General features: G+C 40.2%; 1 protein-coding gene across 6 annotated transcripts in view; it reads right to left on the bottom strand.

The window, feature by feature from the left end:
- Positions 1-25,855, bottom strand: part of CCNY (cyclin Y) — a 317,495-nt gene that overhangs the window by 49,873 nt on the left and 241,767 nt on the right. For all 6 annotated transcript variants that reach the window (XM_019834206.3, XM_045061122.1, XM_019834207.3 and 3 more), the window contains one exon: positions 9,449-9,483. In XM_019834206.3, the coding sequence (XP_019689765.1) occupies positions 9,449-9,483 (35 nt within the window). The remainder of the gene's footprint in view (positions 1-9,448; positions 9,484-25,855) is intronic.

The raw sequence follows: 25,855 nt of genomic DNA, 5'->3' as shown, positions 1-25,855 counted from the left end.
CAGAGTGGATACAAGGACATTCCGTACAATTCCCAAGTCCCTATAAACTCAGGGCACTTATCCAAGAGCACAGAAGCACTCACAGCCAAGAACAGGGCTGCGACACAGAACTCCACCAGCCCTTCCAATACTACCACAGGCTTCAGACACAATGACAAAAGAAGAAAACAAACAAAACAAAGACCCCTCATCTCTGATCTCAAGGTAGTAACAAACTAATATTCCATGGGGGAAAAAAAAGGGGAGACTGAACAGCTTTTGGCAGGATCAATTTTTATAGCAGGGAAAGACTATAAGTTCTGAAAGACTAAAAGATGAGAAGAAAAAGCAAACAACCATGGAATTAAAAACAGAAGCAGACAAAATCATTAATTTATGAAAGCAGAAAATAAACCAACATTGGATCTCAAGAACAAAAACTGGGCAAATGCCAACACTGAGGTCAAATTTTGCTCTATTGTAAGTCATGCGTGGTGTCACCACAAAATAATTACATTCATAATGTACTTTACTACCAGGTCAAATCTCAGCTTTATTATGGCTCAGTGTACTGACTCTACAATGGGAAGTACTTTTTCTCATTAAAGTTCTGGCTGTGAGGCAAAATGCAGAACTATAATCCTTTAGGCTTGGCATCATCTGACGTAGAGGGGTTCCCTGATAGCACTGAGGGCCATGCAGGGGCCCCTTGCTCCCTCAGGAGGCTTCTGCACACCAAACAAGCACAGGGTTTACTTACTGCTGCAGCCACGAAAGAAACAGAGGTTTATTTTCCAACTAATATTTTTCTGTTACTTAATTTCTTAAATGCAACGGCATATATAGTCCAGGCTGTACTTTTTGGGGCAGGGTGGGGTGGGAAACAAGCACATTCCAGAATATTGGGGGTAAGTAGGGTGGATGTTCATCCAATGTAGGTCTTAAAATGTAAGAATATACATTTGCCTCAGAATGTAAGAAATTCAAGTTTCTTTCCTGTTTCGTTTGAGCTTGCTCTTCTACATAATTAGAAAACTGTTGCAGAAGTGCAAATATGCACAACGCAACTGTTTAAGGGTCCACACATATCCTATCCATTCATAACTATCTTGGGAAACAATTCTGGGAGACAAGTGATATCATTCCTCTTTATGGGTGACAGAAGCAAAGCATTTCCCCAAGTCAGACAGGAACTAGGCATCACAAAGCATATCAGAACAATCAGAATTCAGGCCACTTGACTCCTAATAAAGTCTTCTTGCTACACCAAGTTGTTCTTAAGCAACATCCCTTCAGAATTCTCAATGAAAGCAGCTATACTGCTAAAAACATTTCTGGCTTCAGAAGGTCATTTCTTCTTTTAGGAAAAATTAAAAAAATAAAAGTTGTAGAAAAGTTGAAGAAACAAATAGCTTATTGTTGATCAGAGTTTAAAACTGAATTCATAAGACCACAAATACAACATTAAAAATCAAAGACCAGCTACTTTGAAATGTTTGGCAATTCCTCAAAATGTTAAATATAGAATGACCATATATGCCAGCAATTCTACTGCTAGGTATATGCCCAAGAGAAATGAAAATATATGTCCACACAAAAACTTGTACAAGAATGTTCATAGGAGCACTGATGGTAATAGCCAAAAGGTGGAAACAACCCACATGTCCATCAACTGGTGATCAGATACATAAAATGTGGCCTATCCACACAATGGAACAGTATTTGGCCATGAAAAGGAGTGGAGTTCCAATACACACTCCAATATGGATGCACCCTGAAAACATGCTAAGTGAAAGAAGTCTGTCATGAAAGACCACATATTGTATGATTAGATTTATACGAAATGTCCATAACAGACTAATCTGTAGAAGCAGCAAGCAGAATAGTGGCTTCCAGGAGCTGGGGGGAGATGAGGAACAGAGAGTGACTGCCAAGGAGTGCAAGGGTTCTTTTGGGGTAAATAAGTATGTTCAGAAATTGACTGTGGTAATGGTTGCACAACTCTATGAATATACTAAAAGCCATTAAATTGCATACTTTAAAATGGTGAATTTTATGACATGTAAAGTATACCTCAATAAATCTGTTTTTTAAATTAATAATTATTAAATAAATTTTTCACAAAAGGAAAAAATAGTCAAAAACCAAAAGCAAGAAAAAAACCTGATAGGATGGACTAGAACTGGAAATTAAGGCATCAGTACAAATTAATGATTTCTAAAATGTCTCTTTCCTAAATATGTCTGCTGAGTGGGCCAGCTAGAAATGCTGACAGCAGCAATGAGTACACATGAAGTCTAGATCCGGGTGTCTAATACTGCTTGCGGCTGAAAAAACAAATCAGGGCTCCGTGGAGAAATGGCTACTTCCAGGGCGGACCCAGGGAAGGACAAAATGAGCTTAGAATATCTTACTGTGCCAAAAATTTGGCAAGAGGGTGCCAGAAAGAAAGAAAGAAAGAAAGAGACAGAGAAAGAGAGAAAGAAATGATAGGGGCATGCCACAAGAACACAGAGCCAGTTTGGAAAGATTGCCACTAGACAAATCTAGGGAAATGTGAGCATCAAAATAATTAAAGACAGGAATGGCTATAAATCACTGAAAAAAACCCAGAAATCCAGAAGTCCATATTAAAGATGGATGGACGGTAGAATGGGCGGACAGGAAGAGAGCGCTCTCCCCTGAGAGCAGAATGACAACTGCCAAATGGGGAGGAGGCAGTGGGGCGGAAAATTAGCATTTTCCAACCAAAATATAAGGATTGGTTCAAGCAAGAATGATCACTAGATGCTAAATCTGGGGATGGAGATAAGGAGAAGGATGTTTGCATGGCCCACAGACTCCTTAATAGTTGGCAGGGGAAAAGCAGTTAAATACATGGTAGAGAATCTGGACAGCATCTTGCAGGGTGATCAAAATCAACATCACCAATGAAGTCACATGGATATTGTGTCTCCAGATTTGAAGCACTAAGAAGGACAAGGGAGGATTCCATGAAGTAGTCTGGCTGCAAATGTTTCACACAAATCCAAAATAAGAAATAGTCTGTTAAAAATAACATAAAATAAAATAAAATACCTGGCCTTGTATTCTTCAACAATGCCAATGCCATGAAAGACAAGAAAAGGCTGAGGATCTCTCCAGATTAAAGGACATTGAGGGGCACATCAAGTGAATGCCATGTGTGATTCTGGATTGAAATCAGTACAGGAGAAAAACAAGCTACATAGGACATTATCATGCAGCCACTTAACACAGTTGGACTATGGCCAGTTAATTAAAAAGAACTGTACCAATGTTAAATTCTTGATTTTGTTTTTTGTTTTCATAATTATTATTTTTTTTTTGAGAGAGAGAGAGAGAGAGAGAGAGAGAGAGAGAGAAAGAGAGAGAGAGAGCGTGCACACACACACACACAAGCAGGGGAGTGGCAGAGGGAGAGGAAGAGAGAAAATCCCAAGCAGGCTCCAAGCCCAGTATGGAACCCAACTCAGGACTCGATCTCACGACCATGAGATCATGATCTGAGCCAAAATCAAGAATCAAACACTTAACTGACTGAGCCATCCAGGAGCTCCAAATTCTTGATTTTGATAACAACGTTGTAGTTATACAGAGAATACCCTTGGTATTAGGAAATACACAGTACAGTATTAGGATGTAAAGGGAATGATGCAGACAATCTTACTCCCAAACATTCAGAAAAAATAATATTGGATAATGATCAGAGGATGGGTATAAAGTGATAAAACACTGGCCTAAAACTGGTGAATCTGGGTAAAGAGTATATGGGAATTTATTGCATTATTATTACAACTTCTGTAAGTTTGAATTTTTTCAAAAAAAGTTAAATATAAATGTGTGTAGAAGTTATATGTGCTTATATGACTATATAACATATATAACTATAGAACACATATAACTTTATATAACATACATATATATATAACAATGTTTATATAAAGTATAAGAGCAGACTGTAACACACAGATGCTGGAGTGGGAACCTCTGCTTAAAAGGTAAGAGGAAAGACAATCTGCTTCCTGAAGGGCTTTTCTGGCAAAGTCCTTGCTCATTCTCAGACTTCATGTTTTTTCTTTGCTTTCTCTACTCCAGAAGTCCCAAAGCAAGGTGATGAAGTTGAAACAGGTTAAGAGAGCAAGGAAGTGAAAAATAAAGTGGCATAGTAAGGAGGGTGCCTGTCTGGCTCACGTGAGGAACAGCTGTGTCCCCTCTACCCTTAGTGAATGACAACAAAGGAACTAGGAAGTCACAGACTGAAGTCCTATAAGAACAGCTCCTTCTGTCCATATAGCAATGTCTAAGCAATATGAAAACCAGGTAACCGTCATCAAGAATTTGTGCTGGCTTATTCACAGAAGAGATCCTAACAGTACATACAAAAGATCAGGGTTTCAAACACAGCAACTCCCACCGACAACATGCTGTGAATTTTCTAGGACAAAGCCTAACACTGTTTCAGTGACCCCTTCACTTGTCTTAACAAGGATAATGTAGTTTTCAAAATGACCTAGGAAGGCACCAGGGAAGCAATTCCACCTGTCAGCTATATTTGTACAGAGCATTACATTTTACAAGCCTCACTTTACTTGTGCCACACAACTAGAGTAACAGAATGAAGAAAGGGAAGGGTGGGTAGGAAGAAACATGAAAGAAACAGGGCAAGAAAAGGTGCTCTATATACATAACCAAGACATTCAAAGACCTGACATCCTACACAAACTTCTCATTTATCTCAACATTATCAGTATGCACACCATTATTATTTCTAGACACTCTAAAAGAAACCTGAGAGAATATAACAAACTGTGTCCACTACTTCAGCGTTCTGTGTCAAGTGAACGAGTGTGTAAGAACCAGAGTATCTAAGGTTCCCGTGGTGAGCTGTAAAAATTCTGTACTCTTGTATTACTACAACTTTCCTATAAATTTGAAGTCATTTCAAAATGTAAGTTGGATTCCTTAATCTTCCCGGTCTTTTAGATTCTTACTGAGTTTAAAATCGTAATGAGGCTTCTTTCATACCATCCAAGCATATTATGTTGATGTTAACATAACAGTTAGTCAATAAGTATGTGTTATATTGAGAGCAAATTTCCCAAAGAAGCAAAACAAGATTTAGAATTTTTAAAATTTCAGTTCCTGAATCAAACTCACTTCATTCTTGGGCTTCTATGGGTTAACAGATGAAGAGTATAGCCAGAAGAGACACATTTTAGAAGGAATCTACTCTTATCCCATTCAAAGCTAGAAGGCAGAAATCAGTTCAGAATTCTACTACTTAAGAGGACTGTGAACTCTCTACAATAATATTCTCAAACAAAGTTGAATAGAATATATTCCACTCTGATCTTAACAATTATGAAAACACTATATCCATACTCAAAATACCAGAAAGACTTTCATCAGTTTTGGTACTGAACTTGGAAAATTAAACAGAATTTACCTATACTCTAATAGACAGTAACAGTAATAACATCAGCATATTTATACAGTGTTAAAATTAGTTTGCAAATCACCTTCCTTTCTATTATATCATCTGAGTCAGGCAGGCCAGGAATTATGACCCATTCTATGAGACGGACACTTTTTCAAGGTCCCCAAGTTATGAGGTGGTAGGTCTAGGACTTGAGTAAAATACTTTTGGCTCCAAGTCCACCTAAAAGTGTGCCTGTTGCTTAACTGATAAATAACACCCTTTAGTTATTTTATTCTCTCACCAAGTTCCTAGAACTATCACTTGTCTCATTATTAAGACAAATACTGTAACAGTTTTGCATGAGAGTAAGGTAGGCCAGCCACTCAACTTCCTGTTCATTCTTTTTATATCTTTTTTTTTTTTTTTAAAGACTTCTTAGAATGATCAATTCACTTTAGGTATGCCATCACCAAGTAGCAAAAGGATGTCATAGAAAAATTAGACCAAAGTAAAAGGCATGAGTTTTCCCTAAGTTTCAAAAGTGATTCCAGACTCTAGATACTTGCAATGCTACTCGCAATTTATAATCAGAGATTTTCACATTTTAATTAAAAGATTCATTAAAGTAGCTAACCTTAAAAAGCAAAGCCAAAACTTTAGCAAATGTTGAATAAGAGCATTAAGTAAAGCTCTTTAGCCCACCCTCTTTTAATAACCTAAGGGTCTTTCATAATGTACTAAATTTTCCTACAGCTGTTAATACTAATTACATCTAAAATATAGATGATGATTCTAATACTAATCTTTATAATTCACCCTAATTTAACTAACTGTCAAAATACCAGAGAACTTTACCCTCAAATGGTTTCAAGCTTTAGAACTTATAATAATTCTTTAAAAAATTTTTTTTCCAACGTTTTTATTTTTGGGACAGAGAGAGACAGAGCATGAACGGGGGAGGGGCAGAGAGAGAGGGAGACACAGAATCGGAAACAGGCTCCAGGCTCCGAGCCATCAGCCCAGAGCCTGACGCGGGGCTCGAACTCACGGACCGCGAGATTGTGACCTGGCTGAAGTCGGATGCTTAACCGACTGCACCACCCAGGCGCCCCTAATAATTCTTTTAAAAGCAGCCTCCTTTTACTTATTCCTTTATAACTGTCTTAACTCTTCTCAGGCAATTAAAGGCCCATCTCTTTTCCAGCCTGGGGTTCCATTCTCTACTGTAGATCCTTTCCCTATAGATTGTTCCCAAAGTCTACTCCTGTCACTTACTAAGGTACCAATAGCTAGGAGCCAGAAAAATCTTATTCTTCTCCACTTGGTGGAAGTTATTTCCCCTGAAGTCATCATTATCCAGGAGGGGAGCTGACTACCCCCACCATTCTCAAATGGCTTACCTATAGCCACTGCTTTCATTTTTCTTAAACAGTAGCCTCTTTGTAGATTATCTTAGCAACATGTACTAAGTAGGTTCTTCAGAAACTCGGAGAAATTAAAGAAACAATATCCCTCACAATAAAGCAAATAAAAAACAAAGTGTTTTATAAGCAAGGGCAAAGAATAACCATCATTCCACAGTTTAACAACAAATTAGATACCAAATTTTGGTTAGGGCCTGTATTCAGAAATGAGTCCTACAAACTATCCCATAAAAATTAAATGATCTCTAACTTCAGATAAAGAAGCTAAACCTCTATTCAAATGGGAACTGGCAAGAACTGGCAACATCCTCTGAGAAACAGTATATAGGGATGAGAGCTAAGAGGGGAGTTCTGGAGCCAGATCACCTGGGTCCCAATTCTCGTTCCACTGTTTATTTGGCTAACTGCTTTGTGCCTCACTTTCCTCATCTGTAAAATGTAAATGATAAATAGTACCTACCCAGCATGGTTACTGAGTAAATAGGTTAAACCAATTAGAACAGCCTGGCACAAACATGGCAAAATACTCAATAGACTGTACTGTTGATGATGACTCATCCTTTGTCTACTGCTCTAACTTATAACACCCAAGTGTCTCAAAATCTGAAAAGCACAGTTGGTTTATAAGCCTAAATGAATCTGCAGTAATTTCACTCAAATGACATTTCAGTTGGTTGGAATAGCACATTCCAATGGCTTTTCCCAGCACAGGCAGAGCCAATATGCTACTTTGCAACTGGTCTATTCATGAACTGGAGGGTCATGCTGTTGCACAGTCATCTGTTATATAAGACAGCACAGAGATTTCTTTTATGCATGAACAAGTACATGTGAGCAGATTTCAACAACTGTGTGATTTCACTCCTTGTGTCAGGATATGAGAGGTTTTATAGTAAGAGTCTGAGGGCTGAGCTGGGTTACAACACATAGCCCACCACTCTAATCCATATTCTGAGCCCAAGAGATATTTACTCAGTGTGTGCTATGTCTGTATACAACACAAAGTGTGATGTTAAGTGGGAGAAAATATAAAAACAGATCTTCAGATTAGCACTATGAGAGCACAACTCTGTCTTGCTAGCCACAATCAGAACAGGGTGGCATGTTCTTCCTCTTTTTTCAAAACACCTTAATACAGCTGCAATGTAAAGGTAGCGTGACTGCAGTATCAGTTCCTCTTTCCCTTGCAAGCTCCTTGGCAGACGTGCTAATGAGTCAGAAAGTATCCAAGAGCATCCAGCAGGCAAATAGATGAAAAGTAAGGATTTATAAAATTAGTTCAAATCACTCAAATTTCTATGTCTAGGTATATACCACTTTTTTAAAGAAAGGTATATATTTTCCTTGTGACATAACATTTAACTTCAGAGATGCTTTACATATTGATGCTTCAAAATTTGAGAAGGCCAGGGAAGAGGTCATGAATGCTTTAAGAATCTGAAAAAAAAACTACAGACCCCCTCTCTGACCCTTTGAACATTGTATATGCATATATACACTGACACTGCCTAAGAAGGAATTACTGACCTCCTAATGGCCAAGCATGGAGCCCCTTGAGAGCATGGGCCCAGCTTATGAATTTCTTTTCAACTGCATTTTTCCAGATTTCTTAAGGTCAGAGAAGGCAGTATTATAGCTATAAGTCTCTTTAACACAGCCTCAGTGTCATATACTTCATAATCGACAAATACATACAGACAGTCTAGAAATTTTGAGGAAAAACCCTTGTAAGGTCAAATATATCATTCCTTTTTTCAGTATGAGCATATATAGCACACTTATTTTGGTAAATTTTACCTACTTCACCATTCCATACCTCATGGAGACAGTTTTCCTTCCTAAATGAAGAGACATCTATGTGGAGGGAGAGGAAAGTGGCAGGTCTCCACACTCCTGCAGGGTACAAGCTGGGGTATCATGAGGTGGGGAGGTTAGTGGGAGGATGAATGGAGCAGAGATGTAGCCAGCCAGTTGCATCTGCTGTTCAAGGAGGAACAACAAAGTAGCTCACAGGGACACTTTATGCCTGGCCAGCAGGGGATGGAGATACAGCTCGGGACGGCCAAAAGTCTAGAGCTGAATTTTTATAATCCTTTTAAAACTAAAGAGTTATCAAGTTTATTCTTCTGTGAGCAAAAGAACACATAAACTCTACTAGAGGATCTATAAATAACAACTGAGGAGAGGAAAGAGTGTGTGGAGGCAGATAGCCTCTTTGAAACAATTCTGTCTTTATTCAAATAGAAGTGAGTTACAGACAAAAAAAATAGTAATTTGGGAGTTGGGGTAGAAGAAGGAGAGAACGAGGAATTTAAAAGAAGTGGCTTTCATTTGTACCTGCATAGTATGTGCTATGGTGTTGTTCACACACATCTTCCCATGAACAACTGCAGTTTGGGGCTTCTGAAAAAACACTTGGGGCAATGGAAATATCAAGCCATGCTTGTCCAATTACAAACCAAAGTGAGTACATCATAACATTCTTCACATTCTTCCATGTACTGATAAAATACATGAACCATCTGCACCTATTACAGACATGGTTATTTAAGCTCTTTACACAGTATAATCATTATGAAGAACACAAGGAGACAGCTTCACTTACATGGTTAATGAAGAGACTCTTGCGTTTTTCTCTCACTGTGAAGACAAAAGATGCAACAGAAATGTTACATGCCTGCATGCCAACCCCTTGCAGGTCGTTGAGAGGACTGGGCCTCTTGTGTCACAGTCCCATCCTTCCATCAACCAACATACCTAGTTGCTCAATTCCTATTTATAAGACTATGTGACCTGCACAAATGCAGATCTGAATTTGGCTAACAGAGCAAACCATACACCCACTTAAGGTATAGCACCCTAATAAAACAACTGCAGCTATGATTAACTGAGTGGTGACAGCTTTCCAGTAACTAAACAATATATTAATTAGTAAATTTCTCACAAAACCTATATGCATCCATTAATTTAAGATGACTAATCAATAATAAGAATACTTGTTTCTAACCCACCAGACCCATTAAGGTCCCTAAAATCTAGGTGAAATATTTAACAACAATACCCATAACACAGCATTAAGACCAGGGAAAGATAATGTACATCAATGGTGCTCTTTATCACAGAAACCAATTACTCTCCGTGCTGGGTGCTAATGAATAAAAACCAGGCTTCTCACTAGGCAGCCTCCTGGAGCATCCTGCAGCACCCTCTCCCTCAGAAAGGCTGGTAAAAGTCACAATAAAAAAAACATTGCCCTGGAGCGCCTGGGTGGCTCAGTAGGTTAAGCGTCCGACTTCGGCTCAGGTCATGATCTCACAGTTCATGGGTTCAAGCCTCACATTGGGCTCTGTGCTGACAGCTCAGAGCCTGGAGCCTGCTTTGGATTCTGTGTCTTCCTCTCTTTCTGCCCCTTAACCACTCGCTGTCTCTCTCTCTCAAAAATAAATATACATTAAAAAAACAACCACCAAGAAAAAAAACAAAAAACACTGCCCTGTCTAAAAGATCATTTCTCCTATTGCTGTCTATGCAGCATGGCCTATACTGAATGGCTCAGCCTTCCTTACACCAGATGTTAGTGTTCCCCAAAGTAGGGGTCCTCAGCCCCAAAGATGTAGAAGGGTGACAAGGAGCTCAGAGGATTATTAAAACTATTTAGTATAATTGAGTTTTGCCTCTTCTATCCTGAAGACTTACTTCTGAGGGTACATAGTAGTCAGCTAACACATTTATTGAGTAGATCACTGCAGAGGATATGAAGAATGGGCCTCCTTCAAGGAGATGACATCCTTGGTCCCTGGGAATCAATAATGCTATCTCAGGGTATCCTGAAATAATAGCATACAAATCCACCTCATCTGAGGTGGACTTTTTTCTTGGCAGGCCATGACCCAAATGCAGATTCACTAGTTTTCAAAAGCCCTTCAGCTGCTCTGAGGGGCCTGTGAAATGTTTTCCTATGTTTACATTCTGTTTTCAATTCACAAGGAAACATTTCTGTTTTCCTGAGAAGTCCTAATATCCCTGGAATGACTGCTGTCCCTCTTCCTATGTCAAAGATATTTGAGATACAAAGCAAAAACCAGCCTGAGGATGCTGCTGGGAGAAGGTGCCTACACCTGGCATCAGAGGGATTCATCTGCAGGCCACTGACATGCACAGCACACAGAGTGTGAGTCACCCTGGCCATGCTGGAGACCAGACCCACACACAGGAAGCTCAAGTGCATATACAACAGTGTCTGCTATTCACAGTGTGGAGGCTGCAGGGTTTCTTCTGACCTAATTCCAAAGAAGCATCATCCACATGTGAACCATAACAAAAGAAAAGTCAGGATCTAACAGGAAGCACTGGGTTTGAACTTCCTGGCATACATACTTTGTGTGCATGTGTGTGTGCACATGTGCATGTCAGTACTAAATTATTATGCATCTAGTCAGAGCTGCTCTATCACATAGGGGTAGGATGACATTTCTGTGGTGGTTTCCATTGGCTGAAGGGATCTGGAAACACTTTATATACAGGCAGTAGACCTGATGAGTTTTCCAGCAAATTCTTTGGGTGACATTTAGTCCTTCCAAGGGCATCCAGAAATAGGTTTGTGCAGAGGCTCTGTGTCTCCCAATTATGGGAACTGCCTCCAAGGTCACCTTAATGCCCTGTATCACCCAGCCTCCAGCAGACAAAAGATATCCATGCTTCAAGGAATATCAGAGCTTCTTTATGGATGCTACTGGAAAAATTAAGAAATAATCAAAAACAGAGGAGAATCTTCAACAGTATGGGCTGAAAGTTTTAACAAGAAAGTTTGTAACCAAAAAATAAAACAAAACCACACTAAACAAGTAGGAATACTGTAAAAGTATATACTCTTCTTGTACATCTTCTACAAATATAAATCTGAGGGAAGAATCGGGAGATTTCCATGAAGCCCAACTGGTTCAAATTAGAATAGTAAAAACCAAACTTCATGAACAATTGTAAAATACCCAAGGATAAAGTATCCAAATCTATTACAGAATTATCTTAGGCCCTCACTGTTATTATACGAATAAATACCTACATATTACCCTATTTCCCTCAGAGCAACTGGGCCTGCTGAATCTGATCCAAAATCTGGGTTCACAGGGCCTGAATCATTATTTTGTATTTTGTATTATTTTGTGATGCCACCGCTAAGAGGGCCTTTGCAAAATCAAATCTACATTGTATCTGAGAGGCTTTTCCACACATGCATACCTATGACTGACTTCGTGATGGAGTGTCTCCTGAATTCCCAAACCAACTGCCAGTCCCTACACAAACAAAAATAACTCCCAATACCCATGCTTGTACTAGGTGACCCTGGCCATAACTGCCTGGAACCAGGTAGATACCCATTCCTAGCTGGGCTAATTCTCTCTCCTGGGAACCTGCTGCTGCTAGCCATCACTGCCAGCACCTTATCTGACAGTATGGGGTGGGCGGGATGAAGTGCATCTCCTGTGCAGAGAAGAGTGAACACAGAAGGTCTGACTGCCATCTCTAAAATGGCTTGTTTGAAAGAGAGGTGCCTGGGAATATGGATGGTTCCTGTCATTCCATAACTGTTAAAAGTGGCTCACTGCACAAACAATATGGCTTATGCTGTATGCCTGCTTTCCTCCTGGGAGTCTAGAATTTTGGTACATACTAGGCAGAGGCTGCCTACTTAGCCAGTCCTCAGTAAAAATCCTGGGCATTGGGTCTCTAAGGACTTTCCCTGGCCAGCACATGTCACGAGTTGTCACTGGGAAAACCTAGTGCATCCTGCAGAACTCTATTTGGAGCCTGTCCCTGGTTTCCTCTGGACTTTGCCCATGCACCTTTTCCTTGTGCTGATTTTGCTTTGTATATGTTCTTTGTAATAAGCCATAGCCATGTGTATGACTATATTTTGAGAGCTATGACTCCTCCTACTGAATAAGCAAAACTTTTTGGGGGGGGGGGTGGTGGTTAGTCTTGATCTCTAACACAGCTGCCATGCAGAGATGAATGGAGGCCAGGAGAGTGATGAGGGGAAGGTAGGTGCTTCCTTAGTTCCTAATGGATTTTAGTCCTTACTTCCAATGACTTGTAAGGTTTCTCGGATACCCTGGTGTCCTTACAATTAATTATTCCTTTTCCCCTAAGCTAGCAGGAGCAGGATTAAGATACTACCATAGGAGAAAAAATACTAAAAATAAGTGGAACTTCTTACAATGGTATCACCAAAAAAAGACGAATTATATTACCTAAATCCAAATCTGTCTTTAAAATAAATCTGAAACCACTGAGGCCATTACTCAGCTCTGAAACTGAAATGGCTTTTACACATTTCGTTTTGTGTAATGGGATAAGCAATATGCCAATTCATTTCTGATATTAGCTTTAATCATCTTTAAACTTGAATATTTTTGGTTACTAATAACCTATCAATCAAAATCTCTGGAGTCCTCAGAGTTCTTACATAATTGAGAGACTAATAGTCATATTTTGCTTTGTTGGGAAAACAGGCAATAAATTGGTGTCAATTATAAATCTCACTTTCCTGGGAAAGAAATAATAGCTATCTCCTTTGATCCCATCTATGATGGTTTAAGAGAATTTTTAAGTAGCTATTAAAATAGTCCATAATGACTTAAGTAGAAAACGTATTTGAGGCTTTAAAAATAAGCCCTCTAAAATCAGCAAAGACGCTATGGTTAGCATTAAAAGTCTTCTCCAGATAAAATGAGGAGAAAATGGCAGAGTCTGTAATCCGAGAGAGCCAAAACTTCACTTAGGTTGCTATGTGACATTCCCTTGTCACAATGTCACAGAAGAAAAATTTTACTTTTAAGAATACAATTTTCTATTTAAAAAAATTTTTTTAACGTTTATTTATTTTTGAGACAGAGAGAGACAGAGCATGAACGGGGGAGGGGCAGAGAGAGAGAGGGAGACACAGAACCGGAAGCAGGCTCCAGGCTCTGAGCCATCAGCCCAGAGCCCGACGCGGAGCTCGAACTCACTGACCGTGAGATCGTGACCTGAGCTGAAGTCGGACGCTTAACTGACTGAGCCACCCAGGCACCCCAAGAATACAATTTTCTTAAAAAAAAAAAAAAAAAAAAAAAAGCCTAATTGCTGAGGATTTGTTAACAACCTAAATGCAATTTCAGCTAATCTCTTGTATAGATAGGCATTTAAAAAATTATCTTGGTTTTCCCTGTTCCATCTCTAAAATAGATCTCCCAATGGCAAGTGGACACAAAATGTGAGGACTAAGTAAGTCCTTAAATAGGTAAGCCAACCTCCTTCCTCTGACAATGAGGAAGCTGCCCTTGCAGGCCCAGACAAGGAGTGACTACAAGGGAAAAGACAGGGATGGCTTGCTGGGTTCCCCAGGCTCCTTTCTCTGCACTACCCTCCCTCCCAAGGCAGTGTCCCTGGTGCCTGTAACCTGAATGAAATGAGTTCCATTTGACAACAGATAATTAGTATCTGATATGAATAGAGCTAAACTACTCCACAAAGAAAAATTATTTAGCTTATTAATTACTCTGAATGTGAGGGACTGGCAGGCCACACAGGGAGGCCTTGATGACAATGTAGAGAATTACAGAATTTTGTTTTGAGATGTAAAAGTGATTGCTGGGATAGCAGAGCCAATTGGGACCACAAAAATTTGTTTCAAAACAAATTTTTTTCTTTTCCTTTCTTTTTTCCTGTGGGTAAGCATGAATCAGGCTTTAAACAATTAAAGTTCATATTAATTTTTCTTATAATAAGTTTGAGACTACCACACAATTTCCATAGTTTTCAATAATTCAGTGAATTCAATCATTCACTTAATTCAAAACACAACCATTGAGTCCCATTAGGAAGCACAGCTTGAAAGGCAAATGCAAAGACATTTTGAGGTTCCAGCTTTTCTAAGCTCATAGCCTGCCAGGGATGTAAGTCATGAACACCAATGGCAGGCACAGATTTGTGCTGTGTAGGAACATTCACCCCATGCGTACAGGCCCTGCACTGGGCATCCTGATGAGGTCAGTACCCAACAAGGTGCCCCTCCTGCACCTTTCCCAAGAACTCTGGCCCACTCTGAATTGTCCTACACCAGCATTTATTTTTTAAACGTGAATATAGAGGAAGGGGGCATTCTCTACATTCAAAGTGAAATCTAAATAAGCAAGGCAGATAAAACAAAAATGAAAAGGTAAGAAGAACTGCAAAGACGTCTAGGGCAGATCAGATGTGGAAAACAGAAGATTCCAGAAGACAGAATAGGTGACAAAAGTAACGGTTCTCCATAGGTTTATGGAGAAAACCATTCAAAGATCAAGTGTCCATCTAATAAACTACCAACTAACTTTAAATGTTTTGTTTACTTTGGAGAATACTTAGGGTCAAAGGATTTACTCAGAAGCACAGAAATATAAATAAAATGGATTATTTTAGAACTTTGCTGATTATAAAAGAAATGTATGCTTACTGTAAAAAAAATTGGAAAATGTAGAGCAGTATAAAGAAAAAAATACAAATAAAAATTTAAATTAGGAAAATATAGAGAAACATAAAGAAAAAATATATAATCCAACAACCCAGAGATAACTTAGTATTTTAGTGTGTTTCCTATCAATGGAAGTCTTTTCTCTATACATACTTACACAGATGTGCATATGCATTTTTGCATTTTAATATATTTACATATAAACATGTGCAAACATGTATGTGCACATATATCAGCACACCAACAGAAATACTGACCATTTTTCTGTTGGTGTTAGCAATGTCATTGTTTGTATGACAATTCTTTGATACATAAGAGTATATTAATCCTTTGTCGTTAAGTACTAAAATATTGTTTCCATTTGATGGTTTAATTTTTATGATGCATTTTGACACAAGTTCTCAATTTTAGGCAATTTCTCCTGTTGGTTTTACAAGCTTACATGCCCCCTTCCCCATTATGAGATTAACATTCACTTATACTGTTTGTAGATATTTATAATTATATGCATCACTGTTAACCTACAACTAGTTGACCTACCAGAAATCTATTCTGGTACATGGTGGTGAAGTTATCACTTGATTTTTTTAAATATTAATTTATTCATGTATTTTGAGAGAGAGAGACAGAGAGAACAGAGGAGGGGCAGAGAAAGGGGGAGAGAGAGAATCCCAAGCAGGCTCTGTGCTGTCACAGTGCAGAGCCTGACATGGGGCTCAATCCCACGAACCATGAGGTCATGACCTGAGCCACAGAGTCAGACACCTAACCAACTGAGCCACCCAGACACCCCTCACTTGATTTTTGAAGGTGAGATTCAAAGTGCTCTGTATAGTTTTTATAAAGGGCTGCTATCAAATCCTGTTTGCTATCTGACCTCTTCCTGGTTTGCTTCCAAGGTGTGTGGAAGCAACTTGTAAATGAGAGGGTCGACCTATCTGTATCAAGAAATGTAGACAGAAAAAGATGGGCCTGGGCACAGCAGAGCCCAGACACCACCCTTCACTCTTCCACTGGTAGTCAGTCATCACTTCTCTTCCCAGTCACACCCAGTGTTCAGCGTGAAGGACTGAACTGCAGTCAGCATAAAGAAGGACACACATCTGAGACATGCTAAGATGGCAGAGACCGAGGTCAGGGAAGAAACTCAATCCAAGTGAGCAAATGAGTACCTACATCCCAGAATAAGGACTACACCTACTGAGAACCTATGCTCTCTTAGGTACTGCACTCAGAGCTTTGATAGATTACATATTTGGTCTCCCTGACAAGGTCATGAGGAGGTACTCTCATCTACTTTGGTTCAGGAAGACCATATGGATCAGATGCACAAGATCATACAGACAGTGATGGATGTAAACTTGCAGCTGGTTGATTCCAGAAGGTTGTGCTTTAAATTTAAAACAAGACTATCTTCAGGAAATCTTTCCAAGGTATTATTTGCTCTTGGTACTGACTGACTCAGACTTAGCAATGGAATTCAGCTGCCATCTATTTGTCATGGAGCAGCTCACCACAAACTCCAACCATGTAAGGTAGGCTACAAACATGAGGGGCTGTGACAAGGACAGAAAGGGTCAGCTTGTGCTAAATGAAGGGAGACTGAAGGTCCTCACAGTTTAAAAAGGAGAGTTGAAAGTTGTTTGTTGAAAAGAGTTTATCATTACCAACACGCCAGAGGGCGATAGGCTAACAACAGAATAAAGCTGTGGTGGAGATGGCATGAAGCTCCACCCCACCTGGGATGAATTACCACCCCAAGCCTTTGCTCTGGGTCTCAGCTCACTAAGCAATGTTCTGACGACTAAATCTGGGAAAAGCACAGATAGGTTAGGTTAGGAGAGACGATAAAGTAAAAGGCATATTAAGGAAAAACGGACATGTTGGGTCTAATTTGATTTCAGCGGAGTTTGTACTGTGCAAACAGCTTTCTCCAGAATGGAAGGCCCAAGAGATCAGACACTGGAGCAAGGCGATGTTTCCAAGAAAAGTGGGTCATAGAACCCAAAAAAGACCTCCCTTGTCCATTTAACTTACAGGGCTTAGTATGGCCAAGAGTCCCCACATCACCCTACTTCATTAAGTCAAGAAATGATTGTAGAAACAGGGGAGCTGTCCTGAAGCTGGGATGATCCTGTCAAGTTCAGACCTGGGAGGGGAAGTCCAAATACACTGCCTAAGCCTAAAACAAACCTACATTCTCCTGCTCTCAAGTAATGAATGTGTTTTTAATAAAGTTAGGAAACGTGGAAGAAAGTGATGCTGCGGCATAAAACAGAAAGCCACTTTGTCACGGAGACTGTCACAATGCTGTAGCATGTCTGCCCAGGATGGATCATGATTCCCTGGCTTCATTCTTTCACTACTTTATTCATTCAAAACATTTTCTTTTTAAGTTTCTTCTACCTGCTAGCTTCTGTGCTTGGTACACAGAATGCAAAATGAGGAAAACAGTCTCTATCCTAAAGCAACATGGAATTTAGTGGATACATCAACCCACTATTTCTTTATTTACAAACAACAATAAAAAAAATCAACTCCACAATAGGGGAATATACAAACCGCACTGCATTTAATGCCACTGATTTTATGGTACACCTTTATTCTGTTTGCCACTAAGAAAAGAAAAAAAAATCCTGCCAACTAAATTTTGAGAAGCCATTGCCTGTCCTGATTTCAGAGATGTTACATTTGGGGAAATGTCCATCAGAATGGGTGAAATGTGGGGATGTCCAGGAAGCACCACCTAAGAGGCAGACTTAGGGAAGGGCAGTGAGGGCAGAGGATGCTGCATCAGCTGTGGTGTGACAGAGCAAAGGGACTGGCCTTTCAGGACTGGAAGCAGCGCAACTGTGGGAGCACACAGCGGGAGGCACAGGAGGATTGGCAGGGAAGGCAGAAAGGGCCCAAGGCGAATGACTGCATGCCATCCCGAGGGCTCACTGTCCCTTGTGGGTGATGGAGAAGGACAGTTTGAGCAGGAGGGGTCCTAGTGGAACTGTGTTCCAGAAAACTCTTTCTGGCAGCCAGAAAACTCCTTCTGGCAGCTTCCAGAGATGGAAACGGGCGGTGGTTACAGACCAAGGGAATATGAGCTGTGGGTCACTGGAAGAAGAGATACCAACTATCTAGGTGATAGATGGGATGTAAGACGTTGATCACAGGCCTGTAAGATGATCACAGGGCTCCTGGACTGCTGGTTGGGGACCCAGACTGACCACGGGTTTATCCTTGAAAAAAACAGGAAGAGGAGGTAGACAGGAGAAAAAAGATGGTGACTTCCAATTTAGATATGACAACCTTGAGGGGTTTGTGGGATTGCCAGATGGAATGTCTATCAGGTGGTGGGAAATACGCATCTGGAAAACATAATTACAGTGCCAAGAGAGGGGATGGCTTCTCCTTGCCTGAGGTCCTGGGATAGGATGGCTCAGGTGTGTCCCAGGTATCAGCACTGAAGGACCCAAGTATCTGCTTCACATGTACAAGAGCAGGCACTGACTGTAAGCACTGACTGAGTGCTTACTAGAAGTTCAAGACATCTTCCTATTGCCTCATGACAACAATCTACCAATATGACAGCTATGATCATTGCCAATTTATAGGAAAATATGACCCAGGAGATTACATAACTATAAAGCTAACTAATGGCACTCAAGAGCCTAAGGTCAGTCCCAGAGCCCTGGCTGCCAAATTGGAGAACAAAGAATGATTCCCTGCAAGCAGGGGCTTGCCACAGGCTGAACAAAATCTCAGTCAGCCCCATACTTATGGACTGGCGTTTCACTACTCTGGACTTCTGATATGTCTTAGGCCTCTACTCCCCCAGACGAGAAGGAAAAGATAGGGTAAGGCAATACTAGTTTTCATAATTCTTTCCCCAAGATGATCTTGTCAAAGGAAACTCGGGGCTGGATTAGAGCAGCAGTGTTCAAAGAACTCCTGAAGATGGCTGAGGTGTGAGGCAGGGGCTCCATCCCCACCTCCTCTTTCACAGCTACCTTTCTCCCACATCTCAGAAAAAAGACATGACAACCCATCCTGGGCATTCACCAACCCAACATGAAAGACCTCTGCAGGGGCACCAAAGGGGACAAACAAGACACTAGGACTGAGTCTGCTGCCTTTAATCCAGGTTCCATGACCCAAAGCACAGCCTGGAATCGACCCAGTCCTGTGGACATTTCTACTAGGGGTGCAGTGAGGCCTTTTGGCTCCGAATCTACAGATACCACACAATGATGACAGTTTCTATTAGCACCAGGCCTCTTCAAGGTTTAGACTCCTTCAAAGATGCAGGCTCTGAAGGAGAGGCCAAGGGGAGCACAGGGATGAGCATGAAGGTGCAGCAGGCTGCCGGCAAGACACATACTTCATTATCCCTGTCTGGAAATTTACCAGGATCAGAAGAGTGAAGGTGGTCACGGGCATGTGTACTGACACGTGACATGAATTGAAGAGAAATGAAATCAGACCATTTCTGACAGAAAGTAAGTCTGATTTGACTGTCTGGTTTGACAATGATGCCTACCTTTGCCAACAAGATCATGTGAAGGACACAGAACATTCTGACAAAAATATATTTAAATCAAAAGAGAAGCTAAAAACACTAGTTCAGAGGAAAAGGACAGATGGGGATGTTTCATCCAACATATATTAGAGTTTCTTCTATGGGTTACTCACTGTACATGGCTTAGAAATGTAAATGTAGTAAAACATAATACAGTGAAGATCACCGCCGCTTTAGGGGGGTATACAGACTGCAATCAGGTCAGAGGAATCAAACAAGCGGTTCTGAAATGAATCACAGATTTATTTTCCCAAGGCTCCTGAGTGTATCAATCAGGTTAAACCCAGTGCCACCAAATGCAAATGCTATTCTTTAACAACAGATATAATTAAAAGTCATTTTTATATGTCTGGTAAAGTCTTTTTGGTGTACTTCCCAGAAACTGCAGAATGAGAAGTTTCTATAACTGGGTGAGAAATTCTCTTGCAAATCAAAGGATTCCAATTCCTTTCTGCCAACAAAGCTGAAGGAGAACAAGACAGAACTGTAGCTGATTATTAGGAATTATTTTGGATGATAAATCACTTGGAGATTTTTTTACATAAGAACCAGATGAAATAGAAAGCATTTAGTGATATTACTATAACAAATCTCCTACTATTCCCATGTTATTTGTGTATATGAGCAAAGTTCCTCAGCACTTACATCTATAAAAACAAAGAATTTGATGATGACTAACACCTCATTCCAGTAATGTGTAATATTCTTACATAGAAGCATCTCAGTAAGAGATGTTTTTCTAAAAATTATTTCACTTTTCTGTTCAATAATTATTCATTAAAACTTTAATATGTTTGTGTTGTTTCCATCAACTAAGGGCTAATGATAACAATAATGATATATCAATCTAGAATTTACTTTTAACATTCAGATACTCATAATTGTGAGAAATAAAAATTAAAATTAGTTCCATATTTTCATAGAATGGAAGTATAACAGTGTGATAAATGACTTTTAGAAATATATTACATTGGGGGGAGCCAAGATGGCAGAACACTATGGAAGTTTTCTGTGTGTCTCGCGTCCACGAAATATAGCCAGACCAACACTAAACCATACTACACACCTAGAAAACTGATCTGAGGATTAACACAACAATCTGCACAACCTGAACCACAGAATTCAGCAAGTATGTGGTGCAGAGAGGTGAACCTGGGGAGAGAGAAGCCACGGAGGGCACAGAACTGCTTTTGCGGGGGGGAAAGGACAGAGACGGGGGTAACAAGGGGGTGGGGTGGAGAATATGGGAAAAGCACCCCTCCCCAAAAGCAGCTGGAGAGAAAGTGTTAAATTGGAAACAGCCACAGGGACTAAACTAAAAAGGGAGAAGGGAGAAGGGAGAAGGGAGAAGGGAGAAGGGAGAAGGGAGAAGGGAGAAGGGAGAAGGGAGAAGGGAGAAGGGAGAAGGGAGAAGGGAGAAGGAAGGGAGAAGGGAGAAGGGAGAAGGGAGAAGGGAGAAGGGAGAAGGGAGAAGGGAGAAGGGAGAAGGGAGAAGGGAGAAGGGAGAAGGGAGAAGGGAGAAGGGAGAAGGGAGAAGGGAGAAGGGAGAAGGGAGAAGGGAGAAGGGAGAAGGGAGAAGGGAGAAGGGAGAAGGGAGAAGGGAGAAGGGAGAAGGGAGAAGGGAGAAGGGAGAAGGGAGAAGGGAGAAAGAAAGGAGAAAGGAGAAAGGAGAAAGGAGAAAGGAGAAAGGAGAAAGGAGAAAGGAGAAAGGAGAAAGGAGAAAGGAGAAAGGAGAAAGGAGAAAGGAGAAAGGAGAAAGGAGAAAGGAGAAAGGAGAAAGGAGAAAGGAGAAAGGAGAGGGCTTAAATGCCATTAAGACTGTAAACAAGGGGAGCACACAGTCTGCAACTCTGCAGCTCGATACCTGGCAGTGCTCTGGTAGGAAGGGCGAATCCCCAGGAGCAGAGTGAGGTCCAGGAGATTCTTGGGCCACATGGGGAAAAGCGGTTCCACTGCTGGAAGGACATTTGGTATAGAGGCTGTGAGGCCACCTGGGCCCAACAGACCCCCGGAGAACAACCACATTCGCTGGCGCTGGAACAAGATCGTTAAGGGTGAAGCCTGGTGCCAGATGTGTGTTGTGATTTTCCAAAATCCCTGAAACGCTACTGCTACACTATCTCCTGAACTTTTTCTGGGGCACACCGGCACCTGGCCACAGTCTCTTGTCACCAGCAGCAGCATGGTCTCAGGAACTTTCCTGGGTGCAGCCAGCATTTGGCCATTGCTTGGTGAGACCCCCCACAGAGGGGTGGAATGGGTCAAAGCCGCAGTCCCTCAGAAGTAAGGGGCCAGGGAAAACAGCCGTATCTGAGACAAAACTCGGGAGAGAGGTACTACCTAGGGCTTGGTCACGGACAGTGAAAAAGCAGGGAGTGGACGAAAGCTGAAGACAAAGGATGGGTGCGCAATTGCTGATTGGGGAGAACATAGTTCCGATACTAGAGAATGGGTAGCTGGGTGATGCCACTTTCACTGCTCCCGCGCATGTGCATATGCACCTATGAGCTCTACGACAATCCACCCCAGTAGGCTAGCAGCGCCATCTAGTGGACAACGGAGCCGTTACACTAAGCCCTGCCCATCTGGGCCAACCTCACTCTTCAAGAACACAAGTCTCACCACCTACTTAATTTATGGAGTATAAAGCGCTTCATAGCCTGACTTCTACGAGAAAATGTAGTAATTTCAGTCATATTTCAATCTGTTAGCAGGTCCATCTATTCAATTTTCTTTCTTTTTTTTCTCTTTTTTGTTTCTTTTCTTTTTCCTGAATACAGAAAGAGTAAAAATTTATTTTTATTTTCAATTTTTATTTAAAATATTTTTAATTTTTTCTACTATATTCTTTACTTTTGTGTAAATTTTTTCAAATTCTATTTTACTTCCATCATTTTATTTTAGTCTACTTCAGTGTATTCACTTTTTCAAATATTCAAACAATTTCCTTTTTTTCCTTTTTTCTTTTTCATTTTTCTTTTTCTTGAATACAGAAAGAGAAAAAATTCATTTTTATTTTCAAGTTTTATTAAAAATATTTTTCTTTATTTTTTTCTACTATATTCTTTACTTCTGTGTAAATCTTTTCAAATTCTATTTTACTTCCATCATTTCATTTTAGTCTACTTCAGTGTATTCATTTTTTCAAATTGTCAAAGGATTTCCTTTTTTTCCCCCCTTTTTTCTCTATCAAGCCACTTTCACCACCCAGACCAAAACACACCTAGGATCTAGCATCATTTATTCGATTTCATGTGTGTGTATGTGTGCTTTTTAATTTTTTAATTTTAATATTTTTTTAATTTTAAGTTTTTCTACCTCATTAATTCCTTTTCTCCCTTCAAAACGATGAAATGAAGGAATTCACCCCAAAAGAAAGAGCAGGAAGAAACGACAGCCAGGGATTTAACCAACACAGATACAAGCAAGTTGTCTGAACCAGAATTTAGAATCACAATTATAAGAATACTAGCTGGAGACGAAAATAGATTAGAATTCCTTTCTGCAGAGATAAAAGAAGTAAAAGCTAGTCAGGATGAAATAAAAAATTCTATAACTGGGCTGCAATCATGGATGGATGCCGTGGCGGCAAGGATGGATGAGGCAGAACAGAGAATCCATGAAATAGAGGACAAACTTATGGAGAATAATGCAACAGAAAAAAAAAGAGGGAGATTAAGGCAAAAGAGCACAATTTAAGAATTAGAGAAATCAGTAAAAAGGAACAACCTCAGAATCATAGGGGTCCCAGAAGAGGGAGAAAGAGAGAGAGATAGGAGTAGAAAGGTTATGTGAGTAAATCATAGGAGAAAACTTTCCTAACCTGAGGAAAGACACAGACATCAAAATCCAGGAAGCACAGAGGACTCCCATTAGATACAACAAAAATCAACCATCAACAAGGCATATCATAGCCAAATTCACAAAATACTCAGGCAAGGAAAGAATCATGAAAACAGCAAGGGAAAAAATGTCCTTAACCAACAAGGGAAGATAGATCAGATTTGCAGCAGACCTAGCCATAGAAATATATTATATTAGGTGCACCTGGATGGTTCAGTCGGTTAAGCGTCTGACTCTTGATTTCAGCTCTGGTCATGATCTCCCAGTTGGTGAGTTTGAGCTCTGTGTCAGGCCCTGGGCTGGCAGCTTGGGGCCTGCTTGGGATTCTCTGTCTCTGTCTCTCTCTCTCTGTCTCTGTCTCTGTCTCTCTCTCTCTCTCCACCCCTCCCCTGCATACAGGGATGTGTGCACACTTACTCTCTCTCTCCAAAATAAACATTAAAAAATATATATGTTACATTAGGATAAAACTCTATGGAGAAAATGACATGGAAATACAAGTTCAAAATGAAAAAGAAATCATATGAAATTTCCAACTGTTAAAGAAGAGTTGTTCATACATTTTTAAATTATGGTATATTTATGGTGGATTATCAAATCACTAAGGTATTGAGATTTTATTTGATACATTAAAAAAATGTTTTTAAATGTTTTATTTATTTTTAAGACAGAGAGAGAGACACAGCATGAGTGGGGATGGGGCGAAAAAGAGGGAGACACAGAATCTGAAGCAGGCTCCAGGCTCTGAGCTGTCAACACAGAGCCCAACGCGGGGCTTGAACTCATGAATTGTGAGATCATGACCTGAGCTGAAGTTGGACACTTAAACAACTGAGCCACCCAGGCACCCCGGAACATTTTTTTAAAGACAGATAGTTTTACTCTAAAATGTCAATATTTACAATACATCAAAAACTACATCCTTGGATAGGATGAAAATTTTTTGGCAAACATAAAAATGTTCAAGGAGTTCATAGTTTTTCAAAATTAATTCCCATGGTATGTAAGCAAAGGAAAAAAAATTATGAAAATCACTGGTGTAAAAGCTTTGGGGTCCTATGGATTCTTCCATATCTAACAGCAAAAATATTCCCTATGGAACCTGATAAGCTGTAAGGGAGACACAGAGAGTGACTGACAGAGAGGTGGAGAAAAGGGCATGGTAGAACACAGCACAAGAGAGGGTAACAAAGAGAACCGGGACATGTGGGAAAGGTGACAAGAGAAAGGTCATGGGAATGCTCAGATGGAAGAGATTCTCGGCAGGGCACAGGGTCAGCTGCTTCTAAATGCCAGATAAAAGGAGTACAAAAAGGTTGGTTCCCTCATGACAGAGAAGTTCAACACTGCCCAGGAACAAAAACATGACCCTAAACAAAGGAAGGCCACAAAACAGTTTTTTCAATTTCAGTATTTCTGAAAGAATGTGCAAAAAAAACCATGGCTCATATTTTTATTTCTGAATTTTAACACTTCTACTTTGGCTTCAAGTCACTCAACAGTGGTTTTTATTCCTTTAATTGTTTCAAGGAACTCTTGAACACAGATTACATGCGCACGCACACACACACACACACACACACACACACACACACACACAAGCACACACACATAAGTTTTTATTTTTGTACAAATTCTTTTTTAAGGCAAAAGAACCTCTATAAACCATACCTAGTTAAAATTAAAAAGATGTGGTTTGTCTGCTTTCTCCTAGTACTTAAGAGTAGGCTCTCACATCTTTAAAACAATAAATAAAATAGTATAGAAAAGGAAAAGCTACTAGGAACTGTAATTCTTCCCCACAAGCCAAAATGATAGCATGAAAAACCAAGGTAGGCCAAGCTAACTAATTTCTCTCTCACCTGGCAACTCCCCAGGACCCCACCTGCTCCTGAGAGGAAGCCCTGGTCCCTTCTTTGTTGAGTGGCTCTCATAAAAGAAATACTGCAATGACATCCCATTTGTGTGAGGAAAAGACTGAGTGAGCCGTCAGTCTGGCTTTGGACAGAATATCCCTAACTTCAGCCAGCTGGTAGAGATCTAATTAGGCAAGCACTACATTATCATTCTGTTATGATAAACTTTCCAGTCTCCTTTTGAACACT

Source organism: Felis catus, chromosome B4 (assembly GCF_018350175.1).
Source record: "Felis catus isolate Fca126 chromosome B4, F.catus_Fca126_mat1.0, whole genome shotgun sequence".
In the NCBI taxonomy this organism is placed as follows: domain Eukaryota; kingdom Metazoa; phylum Chordata; class Mammalia; order Carnivora; family Felidae; genus Felis; species Felis catus.
This window is presented reverse-complemented; position numbering and strand designations above follow the sequence as displayed.